Genomic DNA, 24,003 nt, shown 5'->3' with positions numbered 1-24,003 from the left:
TTAAAATTTATTTTACGTACCAACCACAGTTTCCCTTTCCTCCTCCTGTTCTCTCCCCTGTCACCTCCTTTCTACCCCACCCTCATCCACTCCTCAGAAAGGGACAGGCCTCCCCTGGGAGTCAACAAAGCATAGCGTATCAAGTTGAGTCAGGACCAAGCTCCTCCCCTCTGCAGGTAGATGCTGTTCTTACGGGCAGTTTCGTAGATAGATGATTATTCTCCAAGGAAGGGAGAGCCTACCCCATGGAGTCCACTTCCGAAGTTTGCGTGTAATGGGATTCCTTGCAGGAGGAGCTGCTGTGTGGGGTCCGGTTTGAAAAGTTCCTTCAGTGCCAATGACAACCGCAGCTGCCTTGCACGTACACATTTCAAATATGCCTGAGGAACACAGGGTGGGCGTTCTCTGAGTGCTAAGTCTGGCTCTTCTTTCAGAATAAACATTTCATGTGAGAACATGGCCCCGCTAAGAAAGCTACCAAGCCCAGAGCGTTCCCATCAGTCAGGGTCATTGACAACATTGACAAAGGGACACCCTGAGGGAGTTGGTGACAGATGGAACACGTTGAGTGACAAGATCATGTAACCTGTAATTTATCAACGTTACCTCATTCTTCACTGTGTTCCTTTGAAACTTGAGTGTGTGTGTGTGTGTGTGTGTGTGTGTGTGTGTGTGTGTGTGTATTTATGTTTCTTACCATAGTTGCTCTGTTCTCAGGACAATTCCAATTCTCCCGGGGTGGGACAGGAAGGTGGAAAGCCTTCATCAGGTTTTGCTTGGGGACCCTACCTTTAAACTCCCACCAAAATTTACCTTTCATCCCTTTTCCATTGGTCTATCAGTGGATCCACAAAACCAGCAACTTAGTCTCTTCAGAGGAAGTCAGACAAGCCAGTCAGACTTCCCGAGCAAGCGGTGAACACTCACCTGGCAGTATGCTCCACGTTCATTCTGCAGAGGCATATACCCAAGAGTAAGGGAAAGCGCAATGGACAGTGGGTATTTGCTTTGCCCAGCTGTGTGTCTGTCCCTTGAAAACAGTATTCCTCTTTTGCAGGTCAATGAAGCTTTTACTCAAAGCATTAGCCTCTCGGCCACGGGATACTTTAGGTAAGAGGTGGTCTGTGTCATCCTAAAGCTATTCTCTTTAGAAATGAAAAGAGCTTAGGAAACATGTGTTCGGTTGTTTATATCTTCAGTGTGATGTCTATTGCTTATTTTATTTTCACCAGAAGGTTTTCATTAGAAGTGCTATGTTATTATAAAAGTAGATAAGTTTGAGATTAGTCCCAGTTTCCTAATTGCAATTTATTTATTTTTTTATTTTATTCAGTTTTTCAAGACAGAGTTTCTCTGTGTAGTTTTGGTGCCTGTCCTGGAACTCACTCTGTAAACCAGGTTGGCCTCAAACTCACAGAGATCCACCTGGCTCTGCCTCCTGAGTGCTGGTATTAAAGGTGTGCACCACCACCTCCTGGCCCTAAATGCAATTTCTTATTCACACTATGTACAAATTATGTTATATACACATATTATATAACATAGGTGTATATTATTATAGATTTCAAGGTTTCCTGCTAATGCTCATATGTGTAGAGTGGAAAGACATAGTGACTTTAGCAAGTTTTTATATAGTCTAGCATGAACTTACTACTTATACTTTTGGTCCTGATATTTAACATGACCCAGGATTTGGTGCTTCTAAATACTCTTGATCTTCAGAAATCTTGCTCTGCATCCTGTCTCCTGTCATATGGGAATTTATAGAAGCCGTGAGTCAAGCCAGAGCCCAGAATAGTTCTACAAATAGAATAAGAAGTTGTGCAAGCCGGGCGGTGGTGGCGCACACCTTTAATCCCAGCACTTGGGAGGCAGAGGCAGGCAGATCTCTGTGAGTTCGAGGCCAGCCTGGGCTACCAAGTGAGTTCCAGGAAAGGCGCAAAGCTACACAGAGAAACCCTGTCTCGAAAAACCAAAAAAAAAAAAAAAAAAAAAAAAAAGAAGTTGTGCAAAGCAAGTTAACGGTTTCTCAGACAAGGATGCTTGTCCAAATAGGCAATAGATATCTCACCAGAGGCAACAGAAAACTAAGCCTGTTCTTACCCCATGAGCACACGTGGGCACATCTTTTATGATTTAGGGGGGAATAGTGGTGTGTTTTGCTGATGTCTAGCTCTGGTGTGTCTGGTAAGACACAGCTCATAGTAAGGAGATCTTCAAGTGTTAGTCGCTCAGGGAAAGGGTGAACTTTAGAAATCGGAGTGAGGGTGCTCAGTTTTGCTTAGTTTCACAGACAAGACCCTGAAAGACAGGGCCACTCCTGAGTGGGGGTTTAAAGGGTAGTAGCCATCCTGAGGTACACCAGAAGCTAGAGAGGCGTAGATGTACCAAAATACACTGTGGAAGAACAGCTTGGAACAGCAGGTCCCGGATTACTTGGCTGCCTGCTTAAAGCACACTAGAGAGATCTGGCCACCCCCTTCCCCACGGTGACATGGATATAAAGACATGTTCATTGACAAAGTGCTTTACAGTGGGTTGACGGTCTGTGAGCTCTCGCGTGAGTAGTGCCAGCATATGTAGAAAGGTGAATTGCTTATGTGTGGCTGGAGCCAGGGCCAGGCACAGAGCTTCTCAGAGCAATGGCCTGTGTTAGGACATGCGGCCTTACAAACACATCAACTACTGCTGCACCGTTCACCTGGAGGCACTTAGCCCTGAAGAGTTTACAATAACAGAGTCTGCAGATTGTTCTAAGTGAACCAGGCACGGTGGTGCACGTCTGTAATTCTCACCCTTTCAAGGCTGATCAAGAGTTTTAAGATAGCGTAGGCTACATAGCAAATTTTAGGTCACTTGTACTACTCAGCAAGACCCTATCTCAAAAAAAAAAAAAAAAAAAAAAAAAAAAAAAAATGAACCTGTAAGAACAATGATGCAAGTGTGAGATAATTTTAGAGCAATCGCAATGAAATAGAAACAAAACAAAACACTGCCGAGAGATACTTCAGACTCAAGATTGAATTGTGAAGTTTCTTCATGGAGTAAGGGCAGAGGGAGGGATGAGAAAGAATTCACGTGTGCATATAGAAACCAATGCACGAAGATTCAAAACCTGCATGTGGTCAGTGAGTATAGATTTCATAGTGGCTTTAAAAACTGGGAGTTGGGGTATAGTTCAGTAGTAGAGTACTTCTCCAGCATGTATAAGGCTCTGGGTATAATCCCTAACAACACACACACACACACACACACACACACACACACACACACACACACACACACACACACACCTTATTTAAGGCAGTCACAGAAGAACAAATATCAAATGATAACATTTACATGAGATTCCCAGAAGAGTCAAGTTCTGAGGCTGAAAGCCGAGTGGTAGCTGGTAGGGAGTGTAGAAGTAACTGTCTTATTAAATAAGAAACACAGAGCCAATGCAAAGATGAAAGCCCAAGAGGTCAGAGCTAAGAGCCTTACCCTTCACTCTGCAGCTATCCTCTTCTGCCAAGAGAACTACTTCCTGTGTGTTTGTCTTTATATAGACTTTCTGCTCTGCCTTCTCATTGGTTGTAAACCCAACCACATGACTCCCTCGTCACGGCCTGTCTGTACAGATCTCCAGGTTTTCTATGGTTGGTATTGAGATTAAAGGCTTGTGTCTCCATGCTGGCTGTATCCTTGAACTCACAGAGATCTGCCTGCCTCTGCCTCCCAAGAGCTGGGATTAAAGGCGTGCGTCACCAACACCCGGCTCTGCTATGGCTTGCTATTAGCTCTGACCCCCAGGCAACTTTATTTATTAACATACAAATAAAATCACATTTCAGTACAAATAAAATACCACCATAAGGGAGAGAGGGGATGTTGTAAGTTTCAGTGTTTTTATTGATACAGAGTGTCACTGGGAAGAAGAGAAAGTTCTGGAAGGGATGGTGGCTATCTTTGTTTATAGGGGTTTATCTAATGTTATGGACCCACACAATGCCCCAAACAGTGATAAATCTCAGAAATAGGAATCTGTGAGTTTTTTTTCAAGCCAGTGTTTGTAAGTTGGCATGTTTAGAAGACTCTGCAAGATAATGAGTTCAAATGTTTTGGTCTCAGGTGAAAACTTGGCTATAGAGAAAATATTTCAAAGCCGGAGAGAAAGGCTTGATCATGGGACCTAGATGTCCACCTTCGTGAGATAAAAAGCAGCATCAATAGTAATTGTCCCTCACTGAAGAGAGCTGACCCGGCCACGTGAAAACAGTTTGAGTGACATGTTCGCCCCAGCTCTTCTAGCTTTCACAGTTCTTAATGAGATTCTGGACCTTTTGACTCCATGACTGCTCAAGATAATTTGCAAAGCAAATGCTAAATCAAAAAGGTATTTGGATCAGGCCTCCTATAACATCACAGCAGTAACTCCAGGACCAGAGATTGCCACCTGCCTCCGGACCTGAGAGATGCTGTCCCTGAACTCATTTTAGCCTCACCTCCAACAAAAAGCACATTCCACGCCACGTCTCTCCAGCCAACAAGGAATTGTTTTTCAAAAAGAAAATCATATGCACTTTCTTTTCACAGTCATGATCACTTAGAATGATGTTGGGTGTTGTGTTTTGGTTTTGGTTTTGGTTTTTTAAAAACAGTGTAGGTCTTAAAGGTTTTACGCTTGCTTAAAGTTAAAAGTGGAGTCTCTTATTGAAACCTCACATGAAGATCATGTCCCTCCCTCCTCATGGTAGGCATGTCCCTTCTCCTCCAGGCCAAGTCCTTCGCAGGATTTTCAGGGCTCCACATTCTGTGAATAATTTACCCCTGAAGCCACCTGGATTTCTCTGGTTTCCATATTCTTTTTTTTTTTTTTTCCCTCTGATTTCCATTTTTTTTTTTTTTTTTGGTTTTTTTTTTTTTTTTTTTTTTTTTTTTTTTTTTTTTTTTTTTTTTTTGGTTTTTCGAGACAGGGTTTCTCTGTAGCTTTGCGCCTGTCCTGGAACTCGCTCTGTAGACCAGGCTGTCCTCGAACTCACAGAGATCCTCCTGCCTCTGCCTTCTAAGTGCTGGGATTAAAGGTGTGTGCCACCACCGCCCAGCCATCCCCATATTCTTAGAGACAGTCTCACTGATGAGCCCCTGTCCTGACCACTGGCTGCGTCTGTCTTCTCAGGGGCTACCAAGCCGACATGGACTGGGAGAAGGGAGAAGGTGACATTTTCCCCTATTTTGTTTTTGGAGCCGCCTGTTCTGAGGTTGAAATCGATTGTCTGACCGGCGCTCACAAGGTAAGTGGCAAACATGTGCAACCAGTGTAGTCAGTGTGTGTTATAAAGGTGATGTGGCCTGCCTTCATTTGCATGTCACATGCAAATATTTACTAAACAGAAATTTTGGTGCAAGCAAGTGTTCATAGGGAATGAGAGGGAAGGGACAGATGCAGGCATGTTTCGATGGAGAGATGAACAGACCTTGGTGGTGGGAGGAGGAGGAGGTGAGAAAGGAGAGCTGTGGTCATCCTAATTGGGTGATTGGACCTCTGTCTCATTCAGGTTTTCCCTTTCCGGAGCCAGGACACATAACTTCAGTTATGAATTCTTGGTCTCAGTTGTCGTCTGCCAATAACTGTAGAACAGAACTTTACTTTTGTAGACCACTAGCATTTATACACATCTTTGAAATCAATGAAGAACCTTCCAGTAACTTGCCTCATTCAGCTCCATTAAAAACTCCATGAGCTAGAAATTATTATTGATCCTCTCACTTACTGATAGGAATATGGGAGCTTTATAAGAGTTAACTGGCCAAGTCCAAGTGACCATTACTATAAGGTATAGCAAGAACACACAGTCAGAGATTCTCGCCCAATACTGTTCTCAACACATCACCGTAGTTTCAGGTTTTGCACAAAAGGAACTTAAAAACAAACATCCCCGAACATCAAGCCACTGTTCGTTCATCTGCAGCATACCGACGTGCATTAAGGACAATTCACCAAAGAGCTGGATGCGCGGGTCTCTGTGGGAATTTAGAACTGGGCCTTGAGGCCTGCTAATTCAGGTCTCTGCAGCACCTCCACACTGAGGATGGGTGACACTCTGTCCCAGGGTATGAAATCCAGCGTGACATGGCCTGCTCTGCGGTGCCATACACCAGCCCAGTGACATTGGGACAGTGACATTCTGTAAGCTTTCATTCTCTGGCCTGTGGAGAGTGCTCTCATAGACACTAGACACTAAAGCCTTAGACCAGCCACACTGAAAGAGGGAGGAAAACAGGCCAGGGCAGCCAGGAATCAGCTCTGCAATGTGGAGGGGCTGAAATCCACTCTCACCAAGGTGATCTAGGGCTTCCCAAAACTGCAATGGCTACCTGGAACCCAGGAAGTGATCAGCCAGGAGCACTGTCTCCTTGGGTTAAGGAAAACCCCGAATTAAAGACGGAACCAGATGATGACCACAAACCATAAAGTCTCCTGCATCCTTTTCATCTCATTGGCAATAGAACTAGAAGAATGTGTGTTTGAGGCCAGCATGCACTACATAGAGTTCCAGGTCCAGCCTGGGCTACAAAGTGAGAATGTGTCTCAAAAAACAAAAACATAGTACAGGGGGTGACTTTAATCCTAAAAAACAACCCCCTGCCACAAATTTTCAACACAAAACAACATGCTTTTAAAACCTCTTCTATAATATTACTATTTTAAAATAGCATGCCATGTATTTTTAAAATATTTAATTCTGATAATTTACTTTTTGTTGGTGGTGTTGTTCTAAGCACAAACAAAATACAAAAAGATTCTTTATTAAGCAAGGCAAAGAGATAAGGTGCCTGAATCTGAATTGGGCAGAAACAGCAGCAGTTATGAAAGTGTTGATTTTAAGAGGGAAAAGGGGGAGGTCTGTGTTAGAATGAGCTAGGACATGTTGGTGAGTTCTGACTGTGTACTTTAATTAGGTTAGTCAAAATGATACATTTTGGTTACTGGACCTTGATGTTTTGATGAGTGTTCTCATCTGTGTATATAATTTTATGGTCTGGTTTTCTTTATTTCGTTGGCTGTCATGACCACTTTACACATTATTACTTCATAACCATTATTTCAAGTGGCTGTATAATATTAGAATTGAGCAAGGTAAAATTTCACAACCTCAAATTTGTAGGAAGGCGGGCTCATCTCTGGTACTTGTGAACTTTAAAAATTCTAACAGACTCCATGTCAACAACTCTATGGTCATAGCTTACTCAACAATACCTGGTTCGTATTTATCCCAAGGAGCACCTCTTCATTAACAACATATGGTATTTTTATGACCTTTACCAATAGTAGAACTTCATTGTCGTGGCCTTTTAGAATCACCTTTTATGCCCTAATCAATGAAAACATTTATTGTTGATAAGAGGAGTATATATAGCAATCATGTTTTTGTTCTCCACAGAACATCAGAACTGACATTGTTATGGATGGATCTTTCAGTATAAACCCAGCTGTGGACATAGGCCAGGTAGGCAATACCTTGTTGGTGAAGTAATATCCAAATACTTCACATGCTAACCACATTTTCACCTGCTCTATTTTCTGGATATCACTAAATAGTTGGTCCATTCACTAAGATTGTTTTCACTGTCTTCTTCTTTTCTTTGTTTCACACATAATAATGTATCCCAAGGAGTGGAGATGTAAGTAAAAGAGTGCACACTTCAAAGACAGGAATATGGGTTCCACTTGGGTGTGTTGACTTCAAGTTGCTTATGAGAGACCCCAGTGAAACCACCAAGAAGAACACTGGTCTTCAGGCCCTGGGCAGAAGTCATATGTTTGGAAGTGATTGGAGGGACAGTGGTAGTTGAAGCCACATAAGCATCAGCATCATGAGAGGGAGAGAGGAAGAAAAGAGAGGAGAGAGCAGGGGGGGGGGAGCAGGGGGGCTTTAACTCCACAGGGAAGAATCACACGCATGTATTCACTGTGGTTTTAACGGAACCCCAATATTCAGTACATTACGATATGAACAAAGACAGTCTCTCTCCACACAACATTTGTAGACATTTCTAGTCCCTAGCACTGATTTTTTTTTAAAGTTTTATGTGTGTGAGTGTTTTGCCTGCATGCATGTCTGTGGACCACATGTGTGCCTGGTGCCCACGGAGGCCAGAAGAGGCCTTTAGATTCCCTGGAACTGGATTACAGACGGTTGTGAGCGACCATGTGGGTGCTGGGAATGGAACCAAGGTCCTCTGGAAAACATTGTTTTTTCTTGACTCTCATTTTTGTGGAGCTAAATTCAACTCAAATAGCTATTGAACTAAAAAATAATGATCAGATGATGTTAAGATTTTAGACTTTGGAATGAGGCAAAGGGCGTAGAGGTGGTCTAATACCAGCCCATTGCTAAAAGTATGTGCTGAGAAACTCTTCCCTGTAAAAGAACAGATCCAAGACCTGCTGTAATCCTCAGAACGGGCATTCTAGCAACTAGAAAAAGAGAGGTCTTGCCATTCATTGAATGACTTGGGGGTACAAATAACTTGTTACAGGTCCCACAGGGGCATCAGACATCTGTTTCTAAAATCACTGCTATGCAAATGACTTATCCAACCATTAAAGATAAGCATTATTGTTTCTGCAACAAGTCCTGTTAGTTTTCTGAAACCTACCCAGGGGTTTCAGAGGCTGTTGTTCACACCTGCAGGCAGAACACGTGGAGCTAAGGGACCTACACTCCAGAGGGAATCAGTCTTTTGAAAGATGACATCTTTTGCTGATGCTTGGGAAGTCAGCACATCATTTAAAAAATGACATTCATCCATTTTTCTGTGTCTCAGATTGAAGGCGCCTTTGTTCAAGGTCTTGGACTTTATACTCTAGAGGAGCTGAAATATTCTCCTGAAGGAGTCCTATACACCCGTGGTCCGAGCCAGTACAAAATACCTTCAGTTACTGATATCCCCGAAGAATTCCATGTGTCCCTGCTGACACCAACCCAAAATCCAAAAGCCATCTACTCTTCTAAGGTAAGTACATATGGTCAGGCTTCGTTCAGCTTGCCATTTATCTGTACATGTTCCGAACAGTAGCCAAAGAAAGTGGACAGAGGCGTGATGATGTAATCGCTTCTCGGCCTTTCGGCTGAGATCAAGTGTAGGAGTGATGATGTAGCTCGGTGGAGGAGCACTTGATTGGCATGTACAAGCCCCTGTGTCCTATCCCCAGTATCACAAAAGAAAAAAAGGCTGGATTGACATCCTCCTCTGTAGCCAGGAGGTGGTGGTGCACGCCTTTAATCCCAGCACTCAGGAGGCAGAGGCAGGTGGATTTCTGAGTTTGAGGCCAGACTGGTCTACCAAGTGAGTTCCAGGACAGCCAGGGATAAACAGAGAAACTCTGTCTTGGAAAAAAAAAATCCTTTGAATAGTCATGGTGGCGCTTTCCACCTGCAGAACTGGAGAATTGGTCACTGTTTGTAATGTGCAGAAACTCTGAGAGGATGGGGGCGTGAACGGAGAAATGTAAATTAAGGCCAAGGCAATATTTTCAACTAAAGTCATTTCACACTTCTCACCCTAGATCACATTACATTAGAGCATGTTAATGTGGTGTATAACCTACTCACTTCTCAGCTCTGTAATCTGCCTTCCACCCCACCATGCTGCTTAAACAACTGTCCCCAGAGACCTCAGTGCTGCTGGGTACAATGAAGGACCTCTCTAGCCCTTAACCTACTTGACTTTCATCGGATTTCTTCTACTGACCTCTCTCAGTCTCCGGGGGCCCACAACACCTGCCTCTCCTGTGTGCCTCTGCCTGCTCTTTGCTTTTTCTTACCGGCGATTCCTATTTCTCTGCCCAACTTTAAATGTCTTTCTATAGATGCATAACCTCGCCCACTAGTAAGGAGCTAGCTGTGAGCACTGGGGGAACAAAGCTGTATTGCCCCCGTGTGTCTCACAGTCCCAAAGCAGGGGCTAAACACGGGAAACATACAGTACGCATTAGATGGGTTGAACTGATCTTCATCTTTCTCTATCCAAACCACATCTATGGTGATCCCAAAAATTATGTCATCCACCAGCTTCTGTATTTACACACACACACACACACACACACACACACACACACACACACACACACACACACACAGAGGCACACACAGGCACACACACCCCACCACCACCATACACATACACTCCACACACACCACATACACACATACCACACACTAAGAGACAACTACCGCCGGGCGGTGGTGGCACACGCCTTTAATCCCAGCACTCAGGAGGCAGAGGAAGGTGGATCTCTGTGAGTTCGAGGCCAGCCTGGTCTACAGAGCTAGTCCAGGACAGGCTGCAAAGCTACAGAGAAACCCTGTCTCAAAAAACAAACAAACAACAAAAAAAAAAGAGACAATTACCGTGGTTTATAAGAAGAAATTTGGTGAAACACTGCTCTGAATCATGCATATACCATTTCTTGTCAGAAGCATTCTCAATATAATTTGTCTTGTAAGCAACATAGAGTGAGGTGTAAACTCCTCATTCAGCCTTAACAAATGTCACAAGCTTAAATTCATTCCAGAGTAAGTTTCAAACTAAATAACTGGTTTTTGGTTGGTTGGTTGGTTAGATGGTTTTTGTTTGGTTTGGTTTTTCAAGACAGGGTTTCTCTGTGTAGCCTTGGATGTCTTAGAACTTGCTCTAGACCAGGCTGGCCTCAAACTCAGAGATTTGCCTACCTCTGCCTCCTGAGTGCTAGGATTAAAGGCATGCACCACCACCACCACCACCTGGCTAAACTAAACAATTTTTAGTTTCATAATTCATAAATTATGAATGACTTCATAAAAGGCTACTGAAGAATTAGGGGCTTGTATCACCACATGAGGTTTTCTCTTTTAACTGGACTTCACTAAAGGAAAATTAAGACGATCACAATGTATTTTGCCAGATTCCATTTTTCACAGCATTGAAATAACCTGCTCTGGGAAAAGCCAATTCTTGTGAACTAGATGGCAGGAACCAGAGACAAACAACATCCTGTTGAACTCTGTGCACATGTTTACAAGGCTGGGCTGCTGCAGACCCTGCTCAGGTCCATGAACATGGCCTGTGACCCTTGCACTTTCCTCTTCCCAGGAGAATGTACCTATTTGTACCCGGAGAAGGAGATCAGTGGTGATACACTGCCCTCCTGGACGATGACGGTCTGTAACCCTGGAATAGTCCACCTGGTTGCCAAACTAGAGGGACTGTAACCTCGTGCAGTTTCACAGCCAGGGGGAGCAGGTCACACGATATTTCAAAATCCTCACTACGCTCCACCTGTCAGGTGTTTATTTTCAACCAAGCCGAGTGTAGGTTAGAAGACGCTTCTTGATGTAGAACACTACCCATCACTGTCTCCTGGCTTCCCCTCCCTCCCCACCCTACACTGTCCCCATTGGGACCAGAGAAGAGTAGGAAGACCCTCGTGGAAAGGCTGGGCTTGTCAGGCTGTCCTTTAGCATCTTGTTTGGACCTCAGGGGCATTTGTCCTCTGAGAGTCTGTAGCGTTATGACTTCATCTGCACATGTGGAGAGACTGAGCCCCTCAGCACTTGTCTTGGGTGCTTCTCCACAGCCCGGCACAATTGCACATCGCTTCACCATGAGGGTACGTTCCAAGAAATTTGAGTTCGGTGATTCCATAGGAATATCATAGCATATACTACACAAACCTAAATGGTATGCTTCAGTCACTTAACATGGTCCCTCTATGTACCTGAGAAACACAGTAAACATGGTACAAGAAGCTGCTGCCAATATGACACAGCATTCTGGTTCACAGTCAGCTTTTTAAATGAATATAAGTGTATCCTAAAATAGCAACAAAATAAGGCAAACATGAAACTAAAGCACAGTTGTTTATTACCAAGTATTGTGTACCGTGTGTACTTGTATTGTTGTAGTTTTGTACAACCCTCAGAACAGTGTGTCCTGTCGAGATCAGCGTCCTCACAAACACCGGGACAACATGTGGTGCCATGGTGTCATGATGTCACTAAACAATAAAATTATTGAGCTCCCTTATAAACATGCGGGACCACTGTTGCATATCCTGTCCATCACTGATCAAAATACTTTATCAGTGTAGGACTGTACTCAAGGTGCGTGCACCTAAGTCATGTGGTTGTTTAATGTCAACCAGGAGAAAGGGGGTGCCTTCTAAGGCAGCGAGGGAGTACTACATAATAAGGATGGGTAGACACCTGTGACATTGCTCAATCCCAAACGGCAGGACAGCAGAGCTCATCCCGTAACCTGAAGAGCAGGAAGAGTCAGGGCTTGCTGACTTAATCTGCTTTGTGTTGCTGTATCAGAATACTTGAGACGGGGTAACTTACAAGGAACGTAGTTCAGTCTCAAAGCTGGCAAAGTCCAAAGTTAGCGAGTCACCTCTGGTGGTGACTTCTTGCTACTTTATGCCATGGTAGAAGATACAGAATGATAAGACCAAAAAAAAAGGGCCAAACTCACCTTTATAGCATACCACTCCACATTAATTCTTTCATGAAGGCGGAGCCCTGATGACCTAACAACCTCTTAAATGTCCTACCTTGCAATGTATGGAGAATGAGTTGTCAGCACATGACCTTAGGCAGACATGTTCCAACAACAATAACCAGTAGAAACAGTGTGTAGGAGACGCTGATACTAAACGCAGTAGGGCATGGTATAAAGTTTGGGAATGTGACCTGATTCCTTCCTTATAAGTTACCCGGGTCCCAGTCTCCATACCTAAAATGTGACAATGGATGTGCAGGCTTTGTAGATCTGAAAGCTTAAGGACACTACCCATGCAGAAAGTGTGGCAGTGGTCTGTTCAAAGTCAGCTGAGGAGGATGTTAGCTGCTAATGTCACTTAGGTATGTCAGTCACTTGTGCGTGGCTGTGACGGATAATACCTGGCAGAAAGGACCGAACAAAAGCAAGATTCGTTTTGAATCATGACTTTAGAAGATCCACTACATCATGGCAGGGAGACCACTTCACGGTAGCCGGGGAGCAGAGAAGTAGGGGTCCTGACTCTCGGTTTCTTTTCTCCTTTGTCCTCTTCTTCTTTTCGCTAACACTCTGGCCCACAGGATGGTGCAACCCGCGTTCAGATCAGCTCTCTCTACCCCTGGGTGAATCCAGTCTGGAAAAGTATTCACAAACATATCCAAACATGTATCTCCCCAGTTTTCTAGGTGATGCTAATGCAGTTAGGTTAACGATGAAGATGAGGCCATCATTCATTCTGTGTCATTGTCTTAACTAATAGGCAAGAGCTCATCCATGCCAGGTAGTCAGTCTTTCATCGAATATTCACAAATACCTGAATACGACAGTTTAGCCTTAACCATGAAACATATAATCCCTATTTTGGGTCAAGGTGGTGACATTGCTCATCAAGGCTTTCCTGGTGTCCATAATGGACAATCAGTCATGTATTTCTGGCTAATTTAAGCCTCTTGAGGAGTCTTTGATCACCAAGTGTGTCCCCTGTGGATTTGATGGTGGAAAGTCGCCAGCTCAGGATTGTGTGTATAGTCTAATTTCCCCTCATAAATTAAGGAAATGGGCATGGTTCATGTGCCGGGCTCTGGGAGTTTGAGTACTTTCCTAGGGTACAATTAACTCTAGAGTCTGGTATACTTAGATTGGGGGTGGGTAATGTAGACTCTGGATTGATTCTAATGTCAGTCTCTCGCCCCCAGACCTAGACACTCGGCTTTCTCGGGAGCGTCCAGCTCAGGTTTGGGGGCCTAAGCCATGTTGTCTAAGCCTGAAAACCTCTACTTGTAGCCACCTAAGCCCATGCAGAGCACTCAGAGTACAGGGCACTCACTCCCCCAGTTTCTGGAAGGCATGAGTAGTCTAACACATGTGGGAAGGCTTGCCAGCACATAAAGGAGACAGGGACAGCCGTCTGCCATGTGATAATATTTGTTGCAATGATGGACCACCTAGACACAGGCTTACCTGTCAGGCTCTGTGGCTTGGTGGTCCTGTAGCTGCCGCCTTTGTGCAGCTGAAGGACAAAATGGCTCAGTGACAGATTTCTCATGACACATCCCCATCGTCACGTGTCACGGCTATACAGAAATGCAGCCACAAGATCCCCTTTGCCTATCTATCTCCATCACTCTGACCCATCGAGGACAAGGGTGATACCATGAGAACCTGATGGCTCCTCCTGCCAAGGAGACCCATCTATTGAGGAGAGCAGACCTGAAGAGGTGACTGGACCAGTACCTGTGGAACAATAATGTCCTCAAAGCCCTTGGCCCTACCTCGCCACCAGCTGGTTTTCAGCATTAGTCACTGCTTGAAGGATTTCTTTGGCATATTATGTGAGTTAAGGCATACTTGATCTGTTAACGCAACGGATTAACCACAGAGTACAAGGCTGGGAAGAAAGATATGTGATTCATAGTGGCTTTGGTGGCTTCCCTTGAGTTGGCAATAAGTCACAGCTCTGAACATGGCTTCCAGAGCCCTGCATAGTCATCCTGGCAATCGCTGCCCAGGCTTCTTGTACCATCCTTTCCATGGTGAAGCTGCCTAGCGTTTTCAGCCCCTTGGATGAAGCCAGCTCTTCCCTCTTCCCAACACCTTTGCAATGTTGCCCTGCATCAGCTCTCTAGACAAACAGGACCAATGGGCTCTTTCTGGGTATTGGAGATACACACATGCTTATGTTAGACATGAGTGTTATGTATACATGCATGTGTGTCTATATGTATGTTTGCACGTGAATCTACGTATATGTGTCTATATATCTGTATACACACGGAGAGGGATTTATTTTAAGGAATTGGCTCACACGGATGTAAAACTGACAAATTCAAGATCTGTAGGGTGGTGGGCAGCAGGCTGGGAAGTCAGGTGTGGTTTCTGCACTGATGCCCTGGGCCAGAATCACTCCTCCTTAGAGGAAACTTGTTTTGCCCTTAGGGACTCTGCACGTATTATCAAAGCTAGTCATTTCCTTTCTTTTCTTTTTCTTTCTTTTCCTTTTTCTTTTTTCTTTTTTTTTTTTTTTTTTTTTTTTTTTTGAGACAGGGTTTCTCTGTGTAGTTTTGATGCCTGTCCTGGATCTCACTCTGGAGACCAGGCTGGCCTTGAACTCAGAGATTACCTGCCTCTGCTCCCAGAGTGCTGGGATTAAAGGACAGTGCCACCACTGCCCAGCACTGAGAGACTCTCAATGGCAGGCACCATCCTCCACGGGACAGAGTCGACAGGTGTGCCTTGAAAAGGCTTTGACTCATCGTAATCCTCTCTGAACCTGGGGAAAGCGCTTGAACCCCCGCTGTTGACTTAATTCAGACCAAGAAAGATAAGTCCTTGGCACGGGCCCTTCCAAGAATGTCAGCCACTAACAAGCTGTTCCTCTACCTTCCTCATCCCTTAAAAGCCCAGTTGGCACAGTGGATGGCTTCTTCTGCAACCACATGGTCCCCTTGGGCATGGGCATGCCAGGCCTTAGCCAGGCTATCATCAATTGGAAAGTGTAACCAGCATTGGGATTATTACCACCAGAACGGGGCTCCTTTGAGTCCCAACAAGCTTCCTAAACAAATAGAAACTGGCCCGTAGCGGAGTTCAGGCCTGTTCTGGAATGGATCCTAAGGGTGGTTGGAAAGGCCATCATCTTGAGAAATGAATGATCCCCAAGTAGGCTATTGTTTGGAAGAGGCAATCCAAAAAATACATGCTGAGTCCTTTGTGGGTTTGTAGAGCAAGCATTAACTACACCCCAGCATGACCGAGGCATTGGGCACAGCTAAACAAACAGCCCAGATTCTGTCAGAGGGCTTACCTGCCTACCCGCGAGATTGCTACAAGGACGTAAGGACATAATGACCCCTTCAGAAGCACTGAGTCAGCTCAGGCCAGCTCCAGGGTGTGTGTGTGTGTGTGTGTGTGTGTGTGTGTGTGTGTGTGTGTGTGTCCCCATGTCCATGTCCGTGTGTCCTGCCCCATGGGTTGGCTGCCCAAGGCCAGGTTTCTAAAAGACTTCTCATTTTTGTCTTCCCCTCCCCAGGGCCTCGGTGAGGCCGGATTGTTTCTGGGCTCTTCTGTGTTCTTCGCTATCGCTGACGCTGTGGCCGCAGCCCGGACAGAGAGAGGCTTGCCCCCACTGTGGGCGATGAACAGCCCGGCCACGGCGGAGCTGATTCGAATGGCCTGCGAGGATCAGTTTACGGACCTGGTATGGGACCCCGTCCTTCTTGTTTGTGAATGTCTGCAACCACTTTCATGATTCTTAGTGCAGGGACAGAGGACATGGGTCAGTTCAAAAGCAATCTCACAAACCCCCACAAACAGGATGTCTTCTTGTGGGAAATGGAAGCTGCTTTGAGAATTTTCGAGTAGGAAGTTATGGGATTCTTATATTTGTAGAAGGGAGTGTGGGGTTTAAAGAGTTAAAACTGATTTTTCCCACTTGGGTCCCGATGGGTCCCGAAAGAACTGCCATAGACTATTGTTCTTTCCACAGCACAGCAATCTCCAGCCACTATCCACCCCCTCTACCACTTATGCAGGAAGAGGGGGCTACTCCATATCACGTCTTCAGCCAGGCCTTGTCTGCTGCTGTAGCTGTGAGCCACATGTGGCCACAGATCCTAGAAACCAGCTTAGTGTAGAGCGCAGTGCACTGTGTGTGTGCTGAATCCACACCGCATTTAAAGATGGCTTGGTGAGGAACTTTTTATTCATATGATGAGAATGGTAATATCTTTGTATACTGGGTTGCGGCTAACTATAACTAAAATTAACTTTACGTAAGTATCCTCCTGTGGTGATATTTTATTTGTATTCTAACAAATAAAACTTATCTGGGGATCAGAGGACAGAGCCAACCACTAGATTAGACATAGAGGCCAGACAGTGGTGGCACACACCTTTAATCCTAGCATTCGGGAGGCAGAGATCCATCTGGATCTCTGTGAGTTCGAGGCCACATTGAGAACAGAACCAGGCATGGTGGCACACACCTTTAATCCCAGCACTTGAGATCTCATAACTTTGCTTGGGAAAGACACATGCCTTTAATCCCAGGAAGTGATGGCAGGAAGCAGAAAGGTATACACGGCATGAGGACCAGGAACTAGAAGCATTTTAGCAGCAGTTCAACTGAGACCCTCAGGAGTGAGGACTCAGAGGCTTTCAGTCTGAGGATTCATGGAAACAGGGTCGGCTGAGGAGTTTTGAGGTGAGGTTGGCTGTGGCTTGTTCTGTTTCTCTGATCTTTCAGTTTCCACCCCAATACTTGGCACTGGGTTTTTTATTAATAAGACCATTTAGCAATTCATCTTACATCCTCCGATGACCTAAGGTCCTCCAATCAAACCTCTCCCAAAGGCTTAATACCCCACCCATACACTGGGGACCAAGCTTCCAACACATGAAATTTGGGGGTAACAGTCACGTGTAAAGCCATAGCCACCAATTTCACGTTGATAGATATGAGTACTAGAATTTTTTTTACCTTTTAGAGGTTATGTTTGTTTGTTATGTTTTTGTTTTTTAAGGGTGTATGTCCCTCCAATTAGCCCTTGGAGTACTGGAACTCACTGTGTAGACCACGTGGGCCTCAGATTCAGAGATCTGTCTCTGCCTCCCTAGTACTGTGATTAAAGGTGTGTGCTACCTCACTTGGCCCAGTACTTGGAATTTTAAGAACACGTGTGGCTTCCACTCGTGGTTTTCTAAGGGGCTGTTGTGGCTTCCGTGCTCAATCCCTTGTACATCTTGACATCAGGAGAAGAAGTCAAGACTGAGAGATGTTGGCACGTGTGGTGATTCGGAGGCTGTCGGGAGCCAACGAAGGAGCGCAAACTTTTAATTGCTTTAAAAAAAAAAATCTTTCCCAAGGTCCAAAATTCAGGAAGGAGAGGGAACTAGAAATGAAGAGAGGAGCCCTAACACCTTATACACCCCTCAAGCGGTCTTCCTCCCGGACCCCCAGTGACCCCGCCCACCTCTTCCTTGCTATCATTTCATTCGTCCTCTGGGAAAGCCCCGCCCCCGCCCCGCCCCCACCCCCACCCCCACCTGTTTACCTGTTCAGCTCAGCCTAGCGGCTGCATTCAATACACCCACTACATGCAGCAAGGCATTGCGCTAGGCTGAGACGGCCACAGTAAACAATGCGCGTTCACGCCCCCAAGAATCCAACGTCTAGCAAAAGACAGGCACAGAAACAGGGATGACTATACAAACCCTCCATTGCTGGGAACTACGCACTCTGGTGGCGCAAAGATGACTTGTGAGCTGCTTACCCATCCTTTGTCCCCAACTGGATGGCAGACTCCCTGAGAGCAGGCGGCATGTTCTGTTTCTCTTGCTCCTTATCATTGAACTTTATAAAATGGCCAACTAAAGTGGTTGGGGTTCCTGGCTTTGAAATCAGATGATTGGGTTCAAATCCCAGCTGAGCCACTCACTACATCTTTAAAAGAAAGAAAACACCTGCATACTTGTATCCCTCTGAGTAGGAAATGAACTTGGGTTTAAAAGTGGTTATCACTGTACTGGCTCGTACTGAACAAATGTTTTGAGGATCATTATATGGGCAATCTTTTTATGCCCCCAGATAGGCTCTAGTTTCTAGCCTTATGTGTTCTGATTTTCTTAACCTCAACTTCATAACGGAGAACTGATTGAAGGAAGAATTTTAACTGAGTCAAGGTAGCAAGCGGGGGCAGGTGCATGGGTTTGGCCAGGACGCCACATAAATACTGGCCCATTATCTCAATATGGTGTCAGCTGAAATTTCTCTAGGCCACCATACTTGTACAAACCTGAGTTGATGAAAACAGACTCTAAAACGCATGTGAAAGATGTCTAGTATAGTCTCTACTAAAGGTGTACCAAGCCAATCACAACTGGATTACGGGGTGTGTGTGTGTGTGTGTGTGTGTGTGTGTGTGTGTGTGTGTCCGTCCGTCCGTGTCCGTCCGTCTGTCCAGGTACCTGTATGTGTGTGTGTGTATACTTAAACTAAGACTCATTCCTCTCCAAAGAGTAAAGATAAAAGAGAGATCAGGGCACAGTGAGATGCCTATACACATTTTATTTCATTCTTATACGTACCTTTAAAAGTGTGACCAGGCATTGACGCAGATAATCATAATGAAACCTCCACCTCCTGGGACTTAGAACAAGATGACATAAGGTTGAAAGGAAAGGGACGCAGGAAGACGGCACCAGAGTAGACAGGGCCCAGTGCAGTCCTACGGGAGGTAACAAAGAAAACATCAGCTAACAGGTGACGGTGAGACAGGGGGATGACGGGGAAAGGAGTCCGGGTGGGGGGAAGTTAGAGCAGACGCAGGGCAGAGGAGAAAAGCATGAGGCTGTCTTAGAACACAGAGAGTGTGGGTTTCCCGGAGGGGAGAGTGCACAGAGGGAAATCCTCAGAGCAAACCACGACAGGAGCCTGAACTCCCACACACGGTCATAAACGTAAATTCGCTTCTTCCCCCGGGGCAGGCGGGTCTTTGAAGGTAATGTGATCATGGGAATGATACACTCAAGGAAGTAACCCGATAGACGCTATACCGTGAATCAGCTTGAGAGCAAACAGTTGGGAGCGGCCGTGAGAGTTAAGAGGCGACAAAGACTTAGCTGGGTAGAGCTAGTGGCATTTGAAGGCGAGGCAGGGTCACACAGTGCCTGCCACTCAGTGGAGTGGGGGCAGCTGAGAATCCAGGCGAGTCCAAGGTTGTGTGCTCTGGATGAGTGGAAAGGCCGTACTGCCTCTCACAGCAATAGGCAGCCGGGGAATCCTTCAAAGGAGAGTGGCGAATTCGCTTTCAGGCTTGCAGCCCAGTAATCGGTTAGCCAATTTGCTAACAAGCGATTACCTCAGGGTTGACTAGAGAGCAGAATTCCAGACAGATTTATGAGTCATTAGTGCACACTAGCAATTAGAATCGTGAAAATAGATAAAAATTCACCTGTGGGTGAAATCGTAACGAGGGGAGAAAGAAAATGGAGAAGAGAAGAAAAGGGGAAGGAGAGGTGAAGAGGAAAGAGAAAGGAGTAAGCCAGGTGGGCTTCGTGGGGGCACCAGGCGGGCGGGCAGACCTGAGGGAGGGGCGGCAAATGGCAGGCTCGGCCTTTGATGTGGAGGTCCCCAGGTCCTGTGTACCCTGGGGAGCACACCTAACCACAACTCTGAGCAGAGCAAACTACTGGCCTGAAAACCACACCGCCATAACCCCTCCCAGATGAAGGTGCCCCAGACTCCAAGAGGCCTTTGCCCCCATGCCCCCCAAATCCAGCAGTGCCCCCTGGTTCTTTCCTTCCCTGACCCCCACTTCACTTCCACAGTCACTGTTACAACAAGGAAGGGAATGGAGGTCTCTGTGGACAAGGAAAGTCACTTGGGAGACTGAGGCAAGAGGATGGCCATGAGTTAGAGGTCAACTTCAACCATACAATGAGGTTCCGGGTCAGCCTGGGCTACGTGACAAGTCCTTATCAAAGGAGGAGGAAAAGAAGAGAAGGAGGAGGGAGGGAAGAGGGGAAGAGGAAACCAAGGAAAGGATGATGGGTGGGTGGGTGGGTCGGCCTCCAGGGCCTCCTGTTGACCTGGGAGAAAAGACACGCAGGGATCCAAACGCCCACCTGACGGCCACCGTGAGCCTGGTGGACTGCTGCTCACTGGGCCCTGGCTGAAGCAACGAGTGGTTTTTGATCCAGGTGCCCCGGTGCCCAAGTTCTGCCTCCAGCCAGGAAATCTGCACTTGTGAGGCTGGTGAACCCTGGCACCCCCGGCAGGCGAGGCTCAGGTTTGCCCTGAATGCTCCCACTTGACAATCTGTACACTCGGCTCCCACGAGGGATGTGCTAGTGTTCTGTTTTAACCCCCTCCCTCCAGACAGATTTCTATAACTTGGTTTTTCACCCACCTGTGGCGAAGGGGGGTTGGGGGCAGGAGAGGGAGGAACCCTGGGTAAATCTCACAGGAATCTGTGTTTTGACATAACACATACGAACAGGTGCGTAGTTGACAGGTAAGTCCACTGACGCAAAGATCTGCTTTTCCAACCGCAGCAATGAAACTATGTTGCTATCTTTGAAATAGAGCAGAGTCAAACCCCTGCCGGAGTCTGATGAGGACTGGATCACCAGCAGCCAGCCTCCCAGGACAGTGGATTTGCTACAGCAAAAGGACTGTGCTGCTTTCAGGGTGGGGGTTTACAGGGAAGGAAGGCTGAACCTAGGATCAGGCAAGAAGGTGCATTGGGAGAGGCCCAGGCGCTGCTGGCTAGCACAGGTACCTGGATGCATTGCTAGAATTACTTAGACACTGACTGAGCCCCGTAGCAACAAATCTGTGTGTTTTACAGCCTCGAAAATCAGTGTCCCGATTACATCCCACTCACTTCCCAAAGCAGCAGAACAGGAATTTGCAAAACTAAAACTCCACGCCCCACCTTGAAAGTATCAAGAGCGAGTGGTGTGGAGTAGACGTTAAAATTCTGCTGTTGTCATACTTTCTTCAGCAGCACACAGAGAAAATTCTGCTCTCGCGTGTGTGCAAAGAGGTCACTATCATCTTTCACTCTCCTCTGCTATCCATCATCTGTCTGTCTTCTCCATCCAGCAGCATCTGTTATCTCCTCACCTCTCACCTGCCTCTCTGTTGACCCACCAACCCCAGCCTCTGTGGAGGTCAATTCTTTGTTTTACTCCTTTGCGTGACATATAAAGGAAACATTTAAAGAAATAAAATGGCTTTTAAACTAATTACGCTACAACAATGTCAGCTTACACTTTTGATTTATTGGGAGCCAACAGGAATTGAAGGGAATTGTGGGAAATTCTATTTTTGTAGAATAAAGATGAATTCACATCTTTGGTCAGTTTTGACTTGCCTGAGTTTAATGGAGTCCATTTGCCCATCTGTAAATTATTCGGATAAAAGATTGTTTAAGAAAACACCTGATGACCTAAGTGTAAAGTTTCAAACCCAGGACAGACAACTGAGGTACCCGTTTAACAGATCAAAGCAGACCTGACTTCCGGGTTCTCCCAGCATCCCTCAGTCCCTACCTATTACAGGGCATGTTGGCCTACCCAGTCCCTTACCCTGAACTCTCCAGCCCAGAGGTTGGGCTGCTCTTCCCCCTGAGGCTCTTCCTATATAATCCAGGCATTTTGGTTACCTGCCCCTTTTGTACCTTTGGCCTCCTGGCTGCTGTACCTGGTTCCTCTTTCTCCTCTCTCCCTTTCCTGCCCCCTCTCCCACATGGTCCATCTCAGTCTGGTCATGTCCACTCTGGACTCTCCCGGATGTCCCTGCCTCTGACTGTGTCTCCCTTTTACGTGCAGTAAACTTTTTCTCCACCGTACCTGTGAGCAGTCATAGCCGCCTTCTGTTTTCACCCACTAAGTGGAAGTTCTGTTTCTCTCTGTGGTCATCATTTCTTCTCTTACTGCACCTTTAATACCTCTTCTGTTCCCACTTGACACTAGTTGCTTCTTTTTAAAGGTTACATCTTTTTGAAACCGAAAGAGGTGACTTTTTCATGTCAGATTGCTTTTGTACTGAGTTTTATTTCTGCTTCCTTTAGCAAAAACCCACCAAAACAAAAAGCCCAGCTTTAAACTTGCAAAACTCTTTCTTGGTGGAGTGTGGGGCAGGTCACTGAATTCTATGAGTGAGCCCTTCATTTTGCAGGCCGTTTTTGAAGAGGCTCTTGACATGTTCAGCAATCACCACGCACAAATGTGACGAGTGTGACCTGCTTAGGAAGTGTACTCGCTGCCTCTGTTTCTTTTCTGTTTCAGTTTTGATGAACATTTACTTCCACTCACACTGAAGAACTCTTGCTTCTGAGCTGGTTCCAGTTTGCCTAGGTTAATAAGACCTCATATCACCAAGGTCACAGACCCGGATAGAAGATTAACTGTGCAGAAAGCGCATCTTTCCACTATTTGACCATGGGGATGCCCTGTGTCTGTGGTCGTATGAGGAGAAAGCGCAGCTTTGACCATGGGGATACTGTGTCTGGGGTTGTATGCAGAGAAAGCACATTTTTGACCATGGGGATACCCTGTGTCTGGGGTTGTATGTGGAGAAAGCGCATCTTTGAGCTTGTGGATGCCCTGCATCTGCGGTTGTGTCTAAAAACACCCCGTCGGTTCTTTCCAGAGGATCCAGTGTTGTGTGCATTTTGTCTCTGCTTTATTATTATTATGTCAAAGAACTAGATTGTTTGAAATCCAAAATTACTTAATTCCTGTTGAGAAAGAGAAAACATGTTCTTATATAAGTTAAGCAAATAATTTTTTATGAATAAATAGGCTAAATGTCTTTTTGAATAAGAAACTATTTTGCCACCAATTAGTTATGTAAGTTGTTTTAGGTGGGGTTTTTTTTTTCTTTTGTTTTTAAACTGTATTTTTTTTTAAACTTTTCCTTTTTAGGTTCCACATGTGGATTCTAAATGCTGTAAGCCATGGTCCATCCCGGTTGCCTAATGCCTGGGGTTCAAGCACAAAAGCAGATGTTCCAATGGATTTAAAGCTTCAACAGGTTACTAGTATAAACATCTGTATCTAAAATACATAGAAAATTGGGGGTAATTCTTAAATTTTCATATTTACAAAATACCTTGTAATCGTCGATCACTCATGCACACTATAAGCAATGATGTTTGTGGAGCTCCAGTCAAAGACTATGTTTAATTCAATATAATAAAGAGCACTTTCCACTGTGTGAAGAATTTCTATGCTGAGTGTACAGAGAAAATGAATGTCTAGTCTAGGCATATGTTCCTGGGGAGAAATGAGCAGGATTCTGTGGCTGTTTTCCTACTGTTTCTGAAGTTCCTGACTTAAGATGTGGTGTGCAAACTGACTTATTTATCACTCTGGATTAAATGTGGAGTTTAGGAACTGACAGTCCCTGGTGACTATGAAAGGAGTGCTCACTTGGTTATTTTAATGCACAAGTTTATTGGAAAGTCA

At 45.5% G+C, this 24,003-nt stretch overlaps 1 protein-coding gene across 2 annotated transcripts in view; it reads left to right on the top strand.

The window, feature by feature from the left end:
* Nucleotides 1-23,759, top strand: part of LOC114704606 (aldehyde oxidase 3) — a 94,090-nt gene extending 70,331 nt beyond the window's left edge. For both annotated transcript variants that reach the window (XM_028885935.2, XM_037210396.1), the window contains 6 exons: nucleotides 1,058-1,110; nucleotides 5,162-5,276; nucleotides 7,428-7,493; nucleotides 8,815-9,003; nucleotides 16,058-16,225; nucleotides 23,461-23,759. In XM_028885935.2, the coding sequence (XP_028741768.1) occupies nucleotides 1,058-1,110; nucleotides 5,162-5,276; nucleotides 7,428-7,493; nucleotides 8,815-9,003; nucleotides 16,058-16,225; nucleotides 23,461-23,514 (645 nt within the window). In that variant the 3' untranslated portion in view covers nucleotides 23,515-23,759. The remainder of the gene's footprint in view (nucleotides 1-1,057; nucleotides 1,111-5,161; nucleotides 5,277-7,427; nucleotides 7,494-8,814; nucleotides 9,004-16,057; nucleotides 16,226-23,460) is intronic.
* Nucleotides 23,760-24,003: the final 244 nt, after the last annotated feature.

Source organism: Peromyscus leucopus, chromosome 13 (genome assembly GCF_004664715.2).
Source record: "Peromyscus leucopus breed LL Stock chromosome 13, UCI_PerLeu_2.1, whole genome shotgun sequence".
Taxonomy (NCBI): domain Eukaryota; kingdom Metazoa; phylum Chordata; class Mammalia; order Rodentia; family Cricetidae; genus Peromyscus; species Peromyscus leucopus.
The sequence above is the reverse complement of the archived record's forward strand: the minus strand, read 5'-3'. Positions and strand labels throughout refer to the sequence as shown.